Source organism: Vombatus ursinus, unplaced genomic scaffold, assembly GCF_900497805.2.
Source record: "Vombatus ursinus unplaced genomic scaffold, bare-nosed wombat genome assembly UNPS02015406.1, whole genome shotgun sequence".
NCBI classification, from domain to species: domain Eukaryota; kingdom Metazoa; phylum Chordata; class Mammalia; order Diprotodontia; family Vombatidae; genus Vombatus; species Vombatus ursinus.
This window is the reverse complement of record NW_020955184.1, coordinates 432,576-450,248: the sequence shown is the minus strand read 5'-3', so window position 1 is coordinate 450,248 and position 17,673 is coordinate 432,576. Positions and strand designations below refer to the sequence as shown.

The window sequence follows — 17,673 nt, the reverse complement described above, 5'->3', positions numbered from 1 at the left end:
GGTTTCAGGACCCTATTGCATTGCCCATACATAGTTCCAGGTCACAGTCCTAGAGTCAAGAGGAGTGATAACCCCTGTGAATGAGGGGAACAAGGGCCTAGATTGAGATTCCAGGGCAGAGAGGAGTGCTTGTGGTCACTCATGGGAGAGAAAGGACCCTGGTCTCAATTCCATGACAGAGGGAAGCACTCACAATTGCAGGAGAGCAAAGGAGCTGGTTACAGTCCCAGAGCTAGGAGGAGTGCTAGGACTCATGGTTACAAAAGAACAAGGTTCCTTCCTGGGTAGAGACCAGAGCACAGATCAGGAGAGCAGTAACGACAGCTCTCCCTAGATCATAGCACCTTGGAAGCACCAAAAACCTACAAGCTCCCAGAGCTAGCTCGGAAAATAGCAAGAAGAAAGGCCTGAAGCTTAGGACAGTGCCCCCTTTACCCCAGGAGCAGAGGCCAACTTTAACATAAAGTTGAAAGTCAAGAAATAGGCTAGAAAAATGAGCAAACAACCAAAAAAGAACCCGACCATGATGAGTTACTATGATAACAGGGAAGAGCAAGACATAAACCCAGAAGAAGACAATGATGTCAAAGCAGCTGTAAGCAAAGCCTCAAAGAAAAATGTGAATTGAATACAAACCCAACAAAGATTCCTGGAAGAGCTCAAAAAGAATTTTAAAATAAAATAAGAGAAGTAGAGGGAAAATTGGAAAAGAAATGAGGGTGATACAAGAAAATTATGAAAAGAGAATCAACAGCTTGGTAAAAGAGACACGAAAAAAATACTGGAAAAAAAAACACCTTAAAAATCAAACTACACCGAATGGTAAAAGAAGCATAAAAATCCACTGAAGAGAGAAACAACTTAAAAAGCAGAATTGGCCAAATGGAAAAAGAGGTACTAAAATTCTCTGAAGAAAAGAACTGAAGGAGTAGAATTAGCCAAATGGAAAAAAGAGGTACAAAAGCTCACTGAAGAAAATAATTCCTTAAAAATTACAATTAGACAAATGGAAGCTGACTCCATGAGACACCGAGAAACAATTTTTTAAAAATCAAAAGTAAAGAAAAATAGAAGGAAATATGAAATATCTCATGGGAAAAACATCTGACCTAGAAAATAGATCAAGAGGTATTTTAAGAACTATTGGATTACCTGAAACCATGATCACAAAAAGAGCCTAAAAATCATCTTTCAAGAAATTATCAAGGAAAATTGCTCTGATATCCTAGATCCAGAGGGTAAAATAGAAAGAATCTACCAATTACCTCCTGAAAGAGATCCCAAAATGAAACTCCCAGGAATATTATAGCCAGTTTCACATCTCCCAGGTCAAGGAGAAAATATTACAAATAGCCAGAAGAAAACAATTCAAATATGATGGGGCTACAGTCAGGATCACACAAGATCTAACAGCTTCAAAATTAAAAGATCAGAGAACTTGGAATATGATCTTCCAGAAGGTAAAGGAGCTAGAATTACAATGAAGAATAACCTATCTAGCAAAACTGAGTATAATCCTTCAGGGGGGAAAATGCTATTTAATGAGAGGACTTTTAAGCATTCCTGATAAAAAAGCCAGAGCTGAATAGAAATGTTGACTTTCAAATACAAGACTCAAGAGAAGCATATAAACATGAAAGAGAAATTCTAAAGGGAATCAATAAGATTAAAATGTTTACATTCCTATATAGAAAGATGATAATTGTAACTTCTAAGGATTTTATCATTATTAGGACAGTTAGGATGAGTACATATAGACAGAAGGCATGGGTGTGAGTTAACTATGATGGGATGATTTCAAAATAGTAAAATTAAGAGGCAAGAAGGAGGGATGCACTGGGAGAATGGGAAAGAGGAAGAATGAGGAAAATTATCTCACATAAAAGAGGTATAAATAGAAGAGCTTTTATAATGAAGATGCAGATGGAGGAATGGGCAACACTTGAACCTTACTCTCATCAGAATTGATTCAAAAAGTGAATAACATACACATTCAGGTACAGAAATCTTACCCCCACAGGGGAGTAAAAATGAAAGAGGACAAGAAATTGGGGGGGGGGAGCTAATAGGAGAGAGGGCAGATTAATAGAAGCAAAACAGACTTGAGGAGGGACAGGGTAAAAAGAGAGAGTGAAGGATAGACAGGGAAAAATAGGATGGAGGGATATACACAGTTAATAATCATAACTGCAAATGTAAATGAGATGAATTCACCCATAAAACAGAAGCAGCAGAAAAATCAGAATCCAACAATGTATTATTTACGAGAAACACACTTGAAACACAGAGATACATACAGAGTAAAAATAAGGAACTAGAACAGAATCTATTATGCTTCTGCTGGAGGTGAAAGAAAGGAAGGAAGGAAGGAAGAAATGAATGAATAAAGCAGGGGTAATGGTCATGATCTCAGAGAAAGCAAAAGGAAAAATAGAAATAATTAAAAGAGATAAGCAGGGAAACTACATTTTGCTAAAAGGTACCAGAGATAATGAAGTAATATCAATACTAAATGTATATGAACCAAATGGTATAGCATCTAAATTTTTAAATGAGTTATAGGAGAAAATAAAATAAAACTACACTAGTAGGGGACCTCAACTTTCCCCTCTCAGAACTAGATAAATCTAACAACAAAATAAACAAAAAAGAGGTTAAGGAGATGAATAGAATTTTAGAAAAGTTAGATATAATAGACATCTGAAGAAAATTGAATGGGAGTAGAAAAAAGTATACCTTTTTCTCTGCTATACATGGCATCTTCACAAAAATTGACCATGTATTAGCTCATTAAAAACCTCATGACCAAATGCAGAAAAACAGAAATATCAACAGACCACAATGCAATAAAATTATATTCAATAAAGGGCTATGGAAATATAGATTAAAAATTAATTGGAAACTAATCTAATCCTCAAGAGTGGGTCAGCGGCAGAGCCAAGATGGTGGAGTGAAAGCAGTGACTTGCTTGAGCTCTCCCCCAAACCCTTCCAAATACCTATAAAAAATGGCTCTAAACAAATTCTAGAGCAGCAGAACCCACAAAAAGACAGAGTGAAACAAATTTCCAGCCCAAGACAACCTGAATTGTTGATTGGAAAAGTCTAGTGCACCAGGCTGGGAGAGGAATGCAGTTCAGCGTCAGCACGCAGGCAAAGACCAGGCCTCAGGAAACCTGGAGCAGGCCTTAGAGGACAACTGTGGCAGTTTCCAAACTTCTCAACCCACAAATGCCAAAGACAACTTAGAAGGTCAGTAGGAACAGTCTGTGACTGCAGTGAGAGAGAAGTTCGGTCCCAGCCCCAGTCCTGGCGCGCCCCTGGGGCAGCTGCTGCTTCTGGAGCTTGGCCCACAGACTGAGGGGGAATCAAGTGGCTAATCAGAGAGGGATTGCAGGGATCTCTTTGCTGGTGCTGAGGCAGAATTCTTTTGCTTTGCTCATGCTTGGATCTGGGTCCCAGTTCTGGGTGGCAGTCCTGGGGCAAAGAGGAGTGCTGGCATGGTGGAGCTTGTAGTGGCAGCGGAGAGGAAATCCTCATAGTTCTAAGGCAAAGAGTGCTTGTGGTCACTCATAGACCAGATCCCAGGTCAGGAAAGGAGTAAACACCTCACCCTTGATCATAGCACCTTGGAAGAACTGAAAATTTACAGGTCCCTAGAAGTATCTCTGAAAACAGCTGCACAAAACCCCTGAAGCTTGGGACAGTACATTCTCCACACTGGAAGCAGACCCCTACTTTAACAAAGCATTTATAACTCAAGTAATTTTCTGGGATCATGAGCAAATAGCGCAAAAGAAAGTCAGACCATAGACTCTTTTTTTGGTGACAAAGAAGATCAGAACATACAACCAGGGAAAGAGCACCTACTCTGCAGACACAGAACCTAGGGGGAAAAAAACATACAACCAGAAGAAGACAACAAAGTCAAAGCTCCTACATTCAAAGCCTCCAAGAAAAATATGAATTGGTTCCATGCCATGGAAGAGCTCAAAAAGGATTTTGAGAAGCAAAATTGGGAAGAGAAATGAGAGTGATGCAAGAAAACTATGAAAAGCAAGTCAACAGCTTGCTAAAGGGGACCCCAAAAAGTGCTGAAGAAAATAACACCTTAAAAAATAGCCTAACCCAAATGGCAAAAGAGGTCCAAAAAGCCAATGAGAAGAATGCCTTAAAAAATAAAAATGGCTAGATGGAAAAGGAAGTCCAAAAGCTCACTGAAGAAAATGCTTCCTTAAAAATTAGAATGGAGCAAATGAAGCTAGTGACTTTATGGGAAACCAAGACATTGTAAAACAAAATCAAAAGAATGAAAAATTAGAAGACAATGTGAAATATCTCACTGGAAAAACAACTGACCTAGAGAATAGATCCAGGAGAAATAATTTAAAACTATTGGACTATTTGAAAGGCATGATCAAAAAAAGAGCCTAGACATTATCTTTCAAGAAATTATCAAGGAAAATTGCCCTGATATTCTAGAACCAGATGGTAAAATAGAAATTGAAAGAATCCTCTTATCACTTCCTGAAAGACATCCCCAAAGGAAAACTCCTAGGAATATTGTAGCCAAATTCCAGAATTCCCAGGTCAAGAAGAAAATATTGCAAGCAGCCAGAAAGAAACAACGCAAGTATTGTGGAAACACAATCAGGATAACACAAGATTTTGCAGCTTCTATGTTAAGGGACCAGAGGACTTAGGATATAATATTCTGAAAGTCAAAGGAGATAGGATTACAACCAAGAATCACCTACCCAGCAAAAATGAGTATAATCCTTCAGGGGAAAATAACTGACATTTGGTGAAATAGAGGACTTTCAAGCATTCTTGATGAGAAGACCAAATCTGAATAGAAAATTTGACTTTCAAATACAAGACTCAAGAGAAGCATGAAGAGGTAAACAGGAAAGACAAATCATAAGGGACTTATTAAGGTTTACATTCCTGTATGGAAAGATGATATTTGTAACTCATGAGACCTTTGTCAGTATTAGGGCAGTTGGAGGAGGAAAGTTATATGGATGGATAGATAGATACATACATAGATAGATAGAGAGATGGATGGATGGATGGATGGAATGCACAGGGTGAGTTGAAGATGAAGGGTTGATATCTGGAGAATAAAATTAAGGGGTGAGAGAGGATTATACTGGGAGAAGGAGAAAGGGAGAGGTAGAATGGGGGCAAATTATCTCACATAAAACAGACAAGAAAAGGCTTTTACAATGGAGGGGAAGTGGGGGAAGGTGAGAAGGAATGAGTGAATCTTCTTCTCATTGGATTTGGCATAAGGAGGGAATACCACACACACTCAACTGAATATGGAAATCTATCTTACCCTATAAGAAAATAAGGAGGAGGGGATAAGACCGTAGGGGGGGATGATAAAGGGAAGGGCAGGTTGGGGGAGGGAGTAATCAGAAGCAAACACTTCTGAGGAGGGACAGGGTTAAAGGAGAGAATAGAATAAACAGGGGCCGGGTTAGAATGAAGGGAAATATAGTTAGTTTTCCCTAACATGACTACTATGGAAATGTTTTGCATGACTATACATGTCTTGTATCAAGTTGCTTGCCTTCTCAATGAGGGTGGGTGGGGAAGGAGGAAGGGAGAAAATTTGGAACTCAAAATTTTAAAAACAGATGTTAAAAATTGTTTTCACATGCAAATGGGAAATAAGATATACGGGCAATAGGGTATAGAAATCTATCCTGCCTTACAGGAAAATAGAAGGGGAAGGGGATAAGAGAAGGGAGGGGTGAGATAGAAGGGAGGGCAGATTAGGGGAAGGAGTATTCAGAATGCACACTGTCTTAGGGTGGGAGGAGGGAGAAAATTTGGAACTCAAAATCTTGTGGAAGTGTGTTGAAAACTAAAAATAAATAAATATTTAAAAATAAAAAATTGAAACAAATTTAAAAAGAAAGTGATAGAGAAAATGTTAATAATGAAGATTAAACTTTAAAAAAAAGAATGACTGGGTCAAAGAACAAATTATAGAAATGATTGACAATTTCATCAAATGGAATGACAATGAGACAACATACCAAAATTTGTGGGATGCAGCCAAAGCAGAACTTAAGGGAAATTTTCTATCTCTGAATGCTTACATGAATAAAATAGAGAAAGAACAGATCAATGAATTGGGCAAGAAACTAAGAAAAAAAAAACTAGAACAAACTAGAACTAAAAGAACAAATTAAAAATCCCCAATTAAACACCAAATGGAAATCCTGAAAAATCAAGGGAAAGATTAATAAAATTAAGGCCAATCACCATGATTGGTGATTGATTTCTTCTTCTCCCTCTTCCTCATCTCCTATCGCTCATATGCCTTCTTCTACTATTTCTTCCTTTACCCTGTCTCACATGATAAGATTTACTCCTTAACTGGGAGGCTAGTCTCTCTACCTGCTCAAGTAATCCCATTCCATTCTGTCTCCTCAAATGTTTGCCCCCTCAGTCATCCTTATTCTAACAGTTATTTTCAATTTCTCAAGTAAGCTTCCCTATCTATGTCTCCCCCACCCTCAAAAAAAAAATCCTCATTTGATCCTTTCTTCCTGGCTAACTTTTGTATTATATCCCTTCTGCTTTTTCTGGCTAAACTTGAAACGGCCATCTACAATAAGGGTTTTCCACTTTCTCTCCTTTCACTCTTCTTTTTTTAAAATTTTCAATATAACTTTATTTGCATAATCTGAAACATGTATAGAGTGCAGTTATTAACTGTAAACTAGCACAAGACTGCTTGTCAGGAATCTGAAAGTATCAGCTTGATTCCATATCACAATTCAAGATGTTTTTTTCTTTAGGGAGTGCCATTATCTATGAAGGGATATTCAGTGGGGGAAAGTGATCCTACACTCCAACCAGAAGGAATACTACTTTCTAAGAAATAAAACAATTCTTCTATACTTCCCTGGGCTTGGGTCAGCTTAAACTGGCTCTGGGTCAGATGCTTCTTGTCTAGATCTTCAAAACCACCACTTAGGGAAAAGGTGGTATGAAGCTTCTGCATGGAAGCTTGTCTTGGAGCTTGTCTTGTAGGCTGCTTAGGAGACCTTGGACAACAAGCATTAGGTCCATGAAGGCGAACTAATTTCAGGGCAATGCTACGGGACATGTCCAGAGTCCAGATTTCCAGGAGCTGTGTATCACCATCCACCTTTTCGGACTGGTTCCTACTCCGTTTGATCCACATCTCAAATAGGGCCTTATGGTAATTCTGCTGATCCTCAGAACCTTGCTTCATTTGATAAGTCAATTCAGTTGCTTCTTAGCACCTCTGATATTTTCCAGTGCATGCTTATATGCCTGGGGCTGGAGGTTGCTTGGCAGAGAACCTAGTAATGTGAAATAGCCTTCTTCTCTTGAAGATTTGTTTCTAAAATAATCTCTGTCTTCCCCTGAAGATTGTTGGATTTTAGCCATGTCCTGTGAGATTGGGAGGCATTTGTTCATAGTCACTTTTTAATTCTTCTGGTGTTCATTTCTCCTCTTGGATTTCAGACAAGATTTTCTCTTCATCAGACTCAGATCTTATGGAAACAGCACTGATGCTTGTGGCATCTTCCTTGTTCGAGTCACCACTACTGGCATTCATTAATGAACCAGTTTCTTTTGATGGTTGAGCTTTGTCAAGTACGATCTCTTTAGATAAAGATGGTTTCTTCTGTGGTACCTGTGATCTGCTCATTCTCTTTTGGCTGATAGGTTCACTTGAAGTTGTTTAGGTGATTTACAGCAATAATTCCATATTCAGGATTTCAACTCAATGCTATTCTTTTTTTTCTTGTTTTGTTTCAGCTAAAGACAAGGTTTATTAAAGATCTGGCATATTGGCCAGACTCTTAAGAAATCTGACCATTTGTGAGCTATTGGCTAGATTATAAAAATCCCTTATTAAAAAAAAAAAACCTTGGCTAGACTCTTAAAGAATCTGAGCCCTCTCACTCTCTTCTTAACCCCTTACAATCTGGCTTCTCGTATCATTTTGCCAAAATTCTTCTCTCCAAAGTTACCAATGATCTCTTAATTGCCGAATCCAATGGCCTTTTTCAATCTTTATTCTTGACTTTTCTGCAGCCTTTGACACCACTGATCACCCTCTTCTCCTTAATACTCTCTTCTCTCTAGGTTTTTGGGACATCATTCTCTCTTTGTTCCCCTTCTACCTATCTGGCCACTCCTCAATGTCTTTGGTGTATCCTCATCTACATAATGTGCTCTAACTGTAGGTGTCCCTCAGGGTTCTGTCTTGAGTCCTTTCCTCTTCTCCATCTATACTACTTTATAGTAGTACAGCTGCCATGGATTTAATTTTCATCTCTATGCTGATAATTCTCAGATCTACCTACCCTGCCCTAAACTCTCTGTTGACCTCCAAACTCTCATCTCAAACTGCCTTTCAGACATCTCAGAGTGGATGTGCTATAGACATCTTACTTCCTATTCCTACTTCCATCTTCCTCTTCAGATCTTTCCATCTTTATTGGGACTGGAAAGGAAAAGAGAGGGGATCCATGTAATGGCAGTGGATGTTAGTAGTGGCTGCAGTATCTACTAGGACTCTGACCCTCCACTTTTTGATTTCAAGTCCTTTCCTACTCTACTCTTAGGAATCCTGTTGTAATTGTGACTAAACTCCCTGTCTCTAGATTTTCATGAAATGGTACAGAGGAGGAAAGCAGAGTCGAAAGAACAAAGGCAAATTTTTTTCTGTATTCTTTGGTGGATGTGTTAACTAAGGGAGTATACTTCTTCAAATGATACAAATTGCAACCTATTTGTGCAATACCTTGTGTGATTCTTATTCTTGTCCTACCATAAATCACCAATGTTCTAGGGGCCTTTCTTTAGTTCTCTCAACATTGAGTGGATTGCAATGGGATATGCAGGCATGTTATCCGTTGCTTTTGTAATCGAACTGGCCAATCTTTTTTTCTGCTCATACATTTCTCTGATTGCAATCAATTAATCAACAATCAATCAGTGAACATTTATTAAGTGCCTACTACGTATCAGGAACTGTGATAAGTGCTGGGGAGACAAAAAAAATAGAGGCAAAGACCATCCCTGCCCTTAAGGAGCTTAGAATCTAATGGACAGACTGACTTTTGCCTTCCTTTTTTTCCATAATGTTTAGCTCTCTTTTCCTCTCCCTGTCCCTTGATCCTAGGAGGAACAGAGACTTCATTAATACTAGGCAAGTTTTTGATTGAGAGTAGCAAGCACTATTCCTTTATTTTTTCCCTCCCCCTCTGGGCCAATTACAACTTCTTTGCTTATCTGGCTTCCCTCATTCTTGGAGAAATAGCTTCAGCACAATTGAGGTTTGTTTTTTTTTTTTGTTTTTTTTTAGGCAATTGGGTTTAGGTGACTTGCCCAGGGTCACATAGCTAGTAACTGTCAAGTGTTCGGTCTTAGGCCAGATTTGAACTCAGGTCCTCCTGATTTCAGGGCCAGTGCTCTATCCACTATGCCACCTAGCTGCTCCCACTATTGAGCAATTAAGGAGTTTCTGTAACTACAGCAGGAGATGAATCATTCTTGAAAGTTGGTGGGGGTTTTTCCTATGGTTTTTGTTTTCTCTTGGCAGTATATATTGCTGTCTTCTCTGATGGTCAGAATTGTCTAAAATGTATTCTTTAACTAATTTTAGTAGTGTAATTACTAGGTAACTGATATTGCTAAACTTATATTTGAATAATATGCTTACAATATAACTTTGCATATTTAAAATTAAATTAAGTGAATTTCTAGAAATTAATAAAACATAGTTCCCTGCATTGTATATGAACAACTAAATCAAATTTCTTTTTTTTATCTTTTTAGAAAAGTCTTAAGAGATCATCATGTATATTTAGTTTTACTCTTCAAAGTGATTCAATATCAAAAATGGTACCTGATGATCTACAAAGTAACCTGAATGAAGTAATGATTCAGAGAGAATACGTTTTAAAGATGAAGGCTCAGGAAAATACAGAAGGCATTGATACTAATGAAAATTTGAATGTGACTGCACCATCTAATTTACAAGAAGCGTCAATCCAGCATGGTGAAGAAAAGAAAACTCACCCTGTAGAAGTTCGAAAAAGAAGAGCTAATTACATTATTTTTCCCAAGAGAAGAAGGAGGAAATTTAGGAAAAAGCTGAATGCTGAAAAAATAAATTCAGTGCTTAAAGAATTATCAAAGCCTCCGAAGACTCTTGAAAGGTTGTTTTATTTTAAATGATCATTACTTTTTAAAAGAATGCACTTTAACTTGTGTCTTTAAATCTTAGAATTTCACATTTTAAGAAGCTATATTATATATACACACATGTAATCATAAAATATAATGTTCATATTGATAAAGCGTATTATGTTTAACTTTTTATTAAAGGGAAATCTTTTATCAAATAAGGTAATATAAGAAACACTTTGCAAATTTAAGAGTCACATAAATGTTAGCTTAATTAAAATAATTTTATTTTTCCATTATTTTGAAACTAACAATACAGTTAGTTAACAGTATAGTTTAAATATATGCCCCTTGAGCTTACAGAAGAAGATACAAGAAAGCTGTCTACCTGTTTCAAAAGCACCTGGTTATATTAGAAGGAGAACAGGTGGGTGGTGGAAGAAGACAAAAGAGACATTTTGTGTCCTTTAGACTACAGGAAAAAAATTAAACCCAGCCAAATATAGGTCAATTGATTGAATTTAATTGAGTATTTTGCTTCTTTTTTTTATTAACAAATTGTTCTGTGGTAAGTTTTTTTTTTACTTTATTTTTGTTACTAGTACACAAAACTTCTATGTTTATAAACATGAATTTGCTTATTATAGTAAGGAGCTGAAATTCCAGGAATATGTGAATATTAAGCATATAAAAGAGAAAAGATTTTTAAAATAACTCCCTCTCTGTCTCCAAATGTTTCTCATATGGGTCAAAGTTCAACACACACCACTTAAAAGTAAATAAAGAACATGATTGATTGGAAGACAAAGAGAAAGTAGTAAGTACAAAACGATATGAAAACATGTATAAATTACAAATGGTTTAAAGACCAGGGAAACTGATTAGTGGCTGACTACCATAATAAGGGTAAACTACAAAAAAATTAGGTCATTTTTGTGTGAGTGTTCACTATTACTCATATTATCAATTCCACTTTTTAAAAGATTTTTCCTTTTCTTATGACCCTGGCAAACATCAGTAAATATGAACATTTCTCTATACAAAAGAGCAGAAAAGACTACATGTGAAACTGTACATCTCTATAACATATTGCTTATTGTTAAATATATATATATACACATATAAATATATATATATGCATATATATATATTTCAAATTTAACATGCTAGTTTCAAAAAAATGATTCACTACTAATCTTTTCTTCTTTTATTAATATCATTTCCACTAGCCTCTAATGCCCTTCTAAATCATCCCAAACAAATATATACATTCTTTGTAACAAATATAGTCATACAAACAAATCCACACACTGGCCTTGTCTGAAAATATATATTTTGTTCTGCACCTCTAGTTCATTACCTCCTTTCCAAGAGTTCATTACCTCCTTTCCAACATGTTTGATGATCAGTCTTCCAGAGATGTGATTACATGGTTCATAGTTCTTAAGTCTTTCATAGTTGTATTCCTTTACAACATTGTGATTATTGTATAAATTGTTTTTCTAGTTCTATTTGCTTCACTTTGCATCAGTTCATGCAAATCCTCTCAGGTTTCTCTGAATCTGTCTCTTTCATTATTTTTTAAGGCACAATGATCTACAGTTCTGGATTAGATGAAGAAAGAATTTTTTCCCCTTTATCATTGGTCTTTCTGGGGCTCTTTCTAGGTATTTTTTGGAGTTTAAACGGAAAAGATGAGTTTCTTTATGGTTGTTCCCGTCACCATATTAACTGGAAGTCCCTATGATACTTTGTGTCCATGTCTATCCAAGATACTTTTAACATCCACGCATAGTCCTCTTCTTCTATCCCAGGGCCATAGAACTATACATTTACCTCATACCAGCACCCCTAATTATCATGAACAAATGTTTGATGTATGTCCAATAACTTCTGGACTTCCTTCTATACATACCTATTCCATTATATGTTTTACTTGAGTTTTTGTCATAGGAATCATTGTCAGGAATCAGTTATCCTGGTTGGTACAACCTTTTCAACATCATCCCTCAACAAATCTAGAGGACACTGCCAACAGGGCCCTAGCAGAGAGGATAACGTTAGAGTTCCTGCAGTCACAGGAGAGCATACCAGAGATAGCAGTAGGTATGACATAGGAAGAACAATAGTGGTGAATATGCCTAGTAATTTGCTACTAAGGGGAAAATATACACTTTTTATTTTCAAATGTCTATGCCCTAAAGTGTTTGAGACCCCCTGCAAGTTCTCTATGTTATTTTCCAAGTGAGGATTAGTTGAAGGAACTATGCTTAATACGGGAAAAAGAAGACTCAGGGGGAATATGATGGCTGTCTTCAGGTATATGTGAAGGAGAGGGATTAGATGTGTTCTGTTTGGCCCTAAGACGCAGAGTCGGTAGCAATGGGAAGAAGTTGCAAAGAGGCAAAGTTAGAACCACTGTTAGGAAAAATTTCATGATAAGTAGAGTTCTTCAAAAGTAGAATGAACTGCTTTGAGAAGTGGTGGGTTTCCTCCTTCTTGGAGGGCATCAAGCAGATGCTGGATGACCTCTTTGTGGGTATATTATAGTGAGATAGAATAACTAACACCATTTAAAAAAAAGATTAAAAGCAAAATGTAGAGGCATCTATGTCCTAGGTACAACACCAATCATTCCCAGTGTTTACTCTGACCATGGTTTTCCCTCAGACTTAAATAGAATGTTCTTTCAATCAATCACAAATTTTTTAATGTGGAGAGAAAACCTTCTCAAGGTTTTTTATGTAGCCAAAATGTGTGAGAAGTGATATGTGAACCCGGGTCATCTCAACTCCAAGGCAAGCTTGTCTATTATACTATGTTTTCTCTTATAGTTATTACAAATATTTCTGTTCTTTTATCTTGACCTCCTCAGGGTATGTGCCCATTGGTATTATTGTGAGGTTAAAGGGTATAGAAAGTAATGATTTTTCTAGTGTAATTCCAAAGTTTTTTCCATCATTATTGGACTAATTCATAGCTCCATTAGTGTGCTGATCTTTCCAAATCTGCTACATCATATACCATTTTTAGTTTCTATTATCTTTGCCAGTTTGATGAGTATGAGGTAAAACTTATATTTCCCTTGTTATCAATGATTTAAAACATCCTTTAATATAGTTTTTGATAGCTTGTGTTTCTTCTTTGGAAATTTATCAGCTTCCTTTGATGACATGTATTGGTAAATGGCTCTTGCTCTTATAGTTTCGCATGAATTCTCTATTTTGATATCAGATCTTTATCAGAGATATTTGCTATGAAGAATGCCCAGTTAGTGGCTTCTCTTTCTAATCTAGTTTCTTTGACTTCCTTAAACCAAAATGTTTACTTGTAATATAAATGATCAGTTTTATCTTTTATGATCACCTCTATTCATTATTTGATCCTTTTAAGAATTAATGAAAGGGACCTTAGTGTTCCTATCATTTATTTCTCATTAATTAGATTATTGCTATGTTTTCTGACTTTTATATTCTCTTTTATCTAATGATTTAGTAGAAAGCAGAAACTGTTACACAGTAGCATGATCTCACTTAAGATTGCCTCTCTTTTAATCAGAAGAAAGTAATTTTCTCCTGTCCAAGGAGAGAGCTGTAAGTGTTCACTGATTAATATAAAGTTGTCTCAATAAAAACAAAAGCACATACTTATTAACCACTTCACACTTGGTAAAATACTTCACATCTATTATGTTATTTGATTTTTAGTGACTTTGATTCACGATAGACTATTGTTGCAGTAAAAAGACCACATCTGAGACAAGTCGGTAGAAACTTAATTTTGTGACAGACACAAACATAGTTGAGAAAGCAGCCTCCTTCTAAATAGCATTAGCTTTATAGGTGGGCTATTTTACGTTTCAACCCAAAATAGAATTGCCTGTTTTATTAGCCTAGAAGCAATAGTAGAAGTGGGAAGAGATTAACGGAATTGATACAGAGACAAACATGCCTTCTTACTTTGTGTGGAATAGAGTTTCCACAATTCTCATTCAATGAAGGTAACATACAGAGTCCCTCTCTTTTTGCCTTAAAAAAAAAAAAACACATTCTGATACAAGTTGCCTTCCTTTAAAAGGACTATAGATCCTTTCCAGTTACAAATCTAAGCTTTCCAAAATATAACTTATGAAAATACATTTAAATAAACATAACATTTTACAGCTAGTATTTTACCACAAATACCCTGCAAATGTTTCAAATATAGTGTCTCTTTTCGGAGTTAAGAAAGAGTCTTAGTTTGCTTAGAAAGCAACCAAAAATTCTTCCCACTATTCCCAGGAAATGTTTTGTTGTATGGGGAAAGATAAAGGTTAGAGAAAAATAGTAAGATTTTATAATCTAAATGAGTCTTACTGGTAATCCAATTGGATTAAAATTGTTCTTGTCATTGCTCTGTTGATGGAATGTCAAATTCTCATTCTCATTCTTAAGTCTAATCTTACTGATTATATTGTTCCCAACTCTTCTGTAGGCATACATGTTTTTATAAGTCTATCTATGGCCTAAAGTCAGTGGTCTTCTCAAGTCTAGTTTTAACTTGCCACTACGCTAAGATAAAATGCCTTCTGGGAATATTAGAAGTCAGACTTGAAAGGAATACTGATTTCAGTACATCAATATTTAATATATTCAATTTGTTCATAGCATATCTATATTCATAGACTTTATCACATATATACATATAAAATTCCCTTTTACTTAATGCAAATGGTGGAGTGTTATGGGTTACATAAATTATATTCATATAATTTGGCTCTGATAAATAGTAACTAAGAAAAATTGGCATGTAGTTTAATTAGATTCATTGACCAACTGTAGCAAAATGAATTTTTTGAGTAAAATTATTATTATTTTTTTTAAATTTAGATCAGCATCTCTTGTCATTCTTTGGGAACAGAAGAAATTTTTTCTCCATGTGCCTATGTATGTCCGTCAAAGTCGCTGCCCTAGTCTACCTGCTGTGTTACATTTTGATGAATTTGCCCAGAAGCATGGTGGAATTCCAGAAGATACTGATCCTCAGCAATGGGTTTCGGACTTCTGGATTAAAGAGTTACAAGACATGCCTCCAACTCAAGAGCTAGAACATGTTGAGGAGAAAATAATTCAAACTTTTGTTGAACCAGTTAAACCTGAAAAAGTAAAACAACTACAAAAAATAGAATTAGATGATTTCTCTAATTCAGATCTCTCTGACGTTGTTAGGAAGCATTTGGAGACTGAAATACAGAGGCTGACTAAAGAAATAAAAGAGAAAAAGAAAATGGCTGCCTTCCTATATTGCCGACGTGGAGCTCTTTATAGAAAACTAGGCAAACTAAAGAAGGCCATGAATGATCTACAAGAGGTAAATTTCATCCAGGTGAAACACGTAAGATCATTTATGCTTGACTTTTATCGTGATGGCAGTTTGACACTTTGAGAAATATTTTAATGTTTAGAATGAGGACATATTGGTGTCCCATATTGGCCACAGGTTCTGTCTGCTGTCCAAGGACCAACCTACTTAAATACCAGTAGACTGGTTATGAATTCATTAATGAGTTCTTTGGCTATAGTAGCACAAGAAAATTTAAGATGTGACCCCTAGACCACTCCACATTTGCTATTAAACAGTGGTGGAGAGGTAAAAAAAAAAAAGTGAGATGTCCCAAAAAGCACAGATGTCCCAAATCACAAATTTTTAGAGCTCTACTCATCACTCTAACTACTGGTACTACAACTGTATGATCCTTGTCCAACAACTGAGTTGACATACTACTGAAATGAATAAAGGAAATATAATTTTTCATCTCTTCAGATGAAGACCAATTTAAAGCACTATCCTTGAGAGCCAGATTTTTGGTCAAAGATCTCAGGTTCAAACCCAAGCTCTGCTAATTGCTAGCATTCTGAATTTGAGCCTAAATTTCTTAAAAAAAAAAAAAAAACACCTCATTCTTTCCTGGGTGGTGTTCGTAGCAGCATAGTTTCCAGAACATGGGAAGTGATCATTTTGTTATAGTCTGGGAATACCACATCTGGAATATTGTGTTCCATTCTGGGCATCATTTTTAGCCCTGAGGATATGGGGAAGTGAGTTCCCCTTCACTGGAGCATTGAAGTGGAAGCTGGATGATCACTTGTTGGTGTTGTAGAGGAAATTCTTGCCCAGATTTGATGGCCTCTGATATTCCTTCCCACTGGACATAGTTGATTTTCCATCTAGCTCTGGATCTTATAATTTTATTCTCAAAGTTTATTGATATTAGAACTTATTCTTTGAGTAAGAAGTTGTTATTTCACAATAAAGTGCTTTGCAAGTTTCATTTTTTATATATGAACACTTACCAAGTAAAACTGAATTTAATATACTTTTTTTCCTCCTAGGCTATATTCTTAGAACCTCTATTACTTAATGCTTATTGGCACCGACATTTCATATACATTTTCCAAGACAAAAGTGGTGATGCTTTAAATGACTTAAATTATATAACTAAATATAATAAAAATAATGCAGGTAGGTTTTCTATAGAGATAGTAAATATGTATTTTTTTTACCTAGAATTTTGTCTTTTCCTTTCTCTTACAGTCACTATAAAAACCATGTTTTAGGAAGCAGCTAAGTGACACACTAGCTAGAAGGCTGCGTCTGGAATCAGAAAGGCATGAGTTCAAATTCTGCCCCACACACTAGCTGTTTAATATTGGGCAAGTTTTAACCTGTGTTTGCCTCAGTTTCCTCGACTGTCAAATGAGGATAATAATAGCAGTTACCTTTTAGTGTTGTTGTGAGGATCAAATGAGATAATATTTTTAAAGTGCTTAATACAATGCCTGTCACATAGTAGGTGCTACATAAATACTATTATTATTATCATTACTGCAATTGCAAAATGTAAATGTTAAGGTAAATGGCTATGAAGTATACATTTTTCTATCTAGCTACATTTTCACGTTCAGGGTTGTTGTTCACAATTACAGACCTTAAAATCTGAAATAGTTTTTTTTTCCTTTTAAAATTTTTATTTAGGGGGATGCAGCGAGGCAATTGGGGTTAAGCAACTTGCCCAGAGTCACACAGCTAGTAAGAGTTATGTGTCTGAAACCGGATTTGAACTCAGGTCCTCCTGACTTTAGGGCCGGTGCTCTATCCACTGCATCTTTGTTTCACCCTTGATCTTATTGGAGAGGCTTCTAGCTTATTCCCATTACAGATAATGCTTGCTGGTGGTTTTAGGTAGATTCTTCTTATATTTTAAGTAAAAATCCATTTATATCTATGCTTTCAAATGTTTTTTAATAGGAATGAGTGTTGTATTTTGCTAAAAGCTTTTTCTGCATCTATTGATATGATTATATGATTTTGGTTATTGATATAATCAATTATATTAAGTTTTTCTTATATTGAACCAGCTCTGCATTCCTACTGTAAATCCCACTTTGTTACATCATATAATCTTTGCAATATATTGCTGTAGTCTCTTAGCTAGTATTTTAAT

General features: G+C 36.0%; 1 protein-coding gene across 1 annotated transcript in view; it reads left to right on the top strand.

The window, feature by feature from the left end:
- The window catches only part of TTC6 (tetratricopeptide repeat domain 6), a 329,783-nt gene that overhangs the window by 158,246 nt on the left and 153,864 nt on the right, over positions 1–17,673 (top strand). The window contains exons 5-7 of the mRNA XM_027847447.1: positions 9,887–10,222; positions 15,059–15,539; positions 16,562–16,691. Of these exons, the coding sequence (XP_027703248.1) occupies positions 9,887–10,222; positions 15,059–15,539; positions 16,562–16,691 (947 nt within the window). The remainder of the gene's footprint in view (positions 1–9,886; positions 10,223–15,058; positions 15,540–16,561; positions 16,692–17,673) is intronic.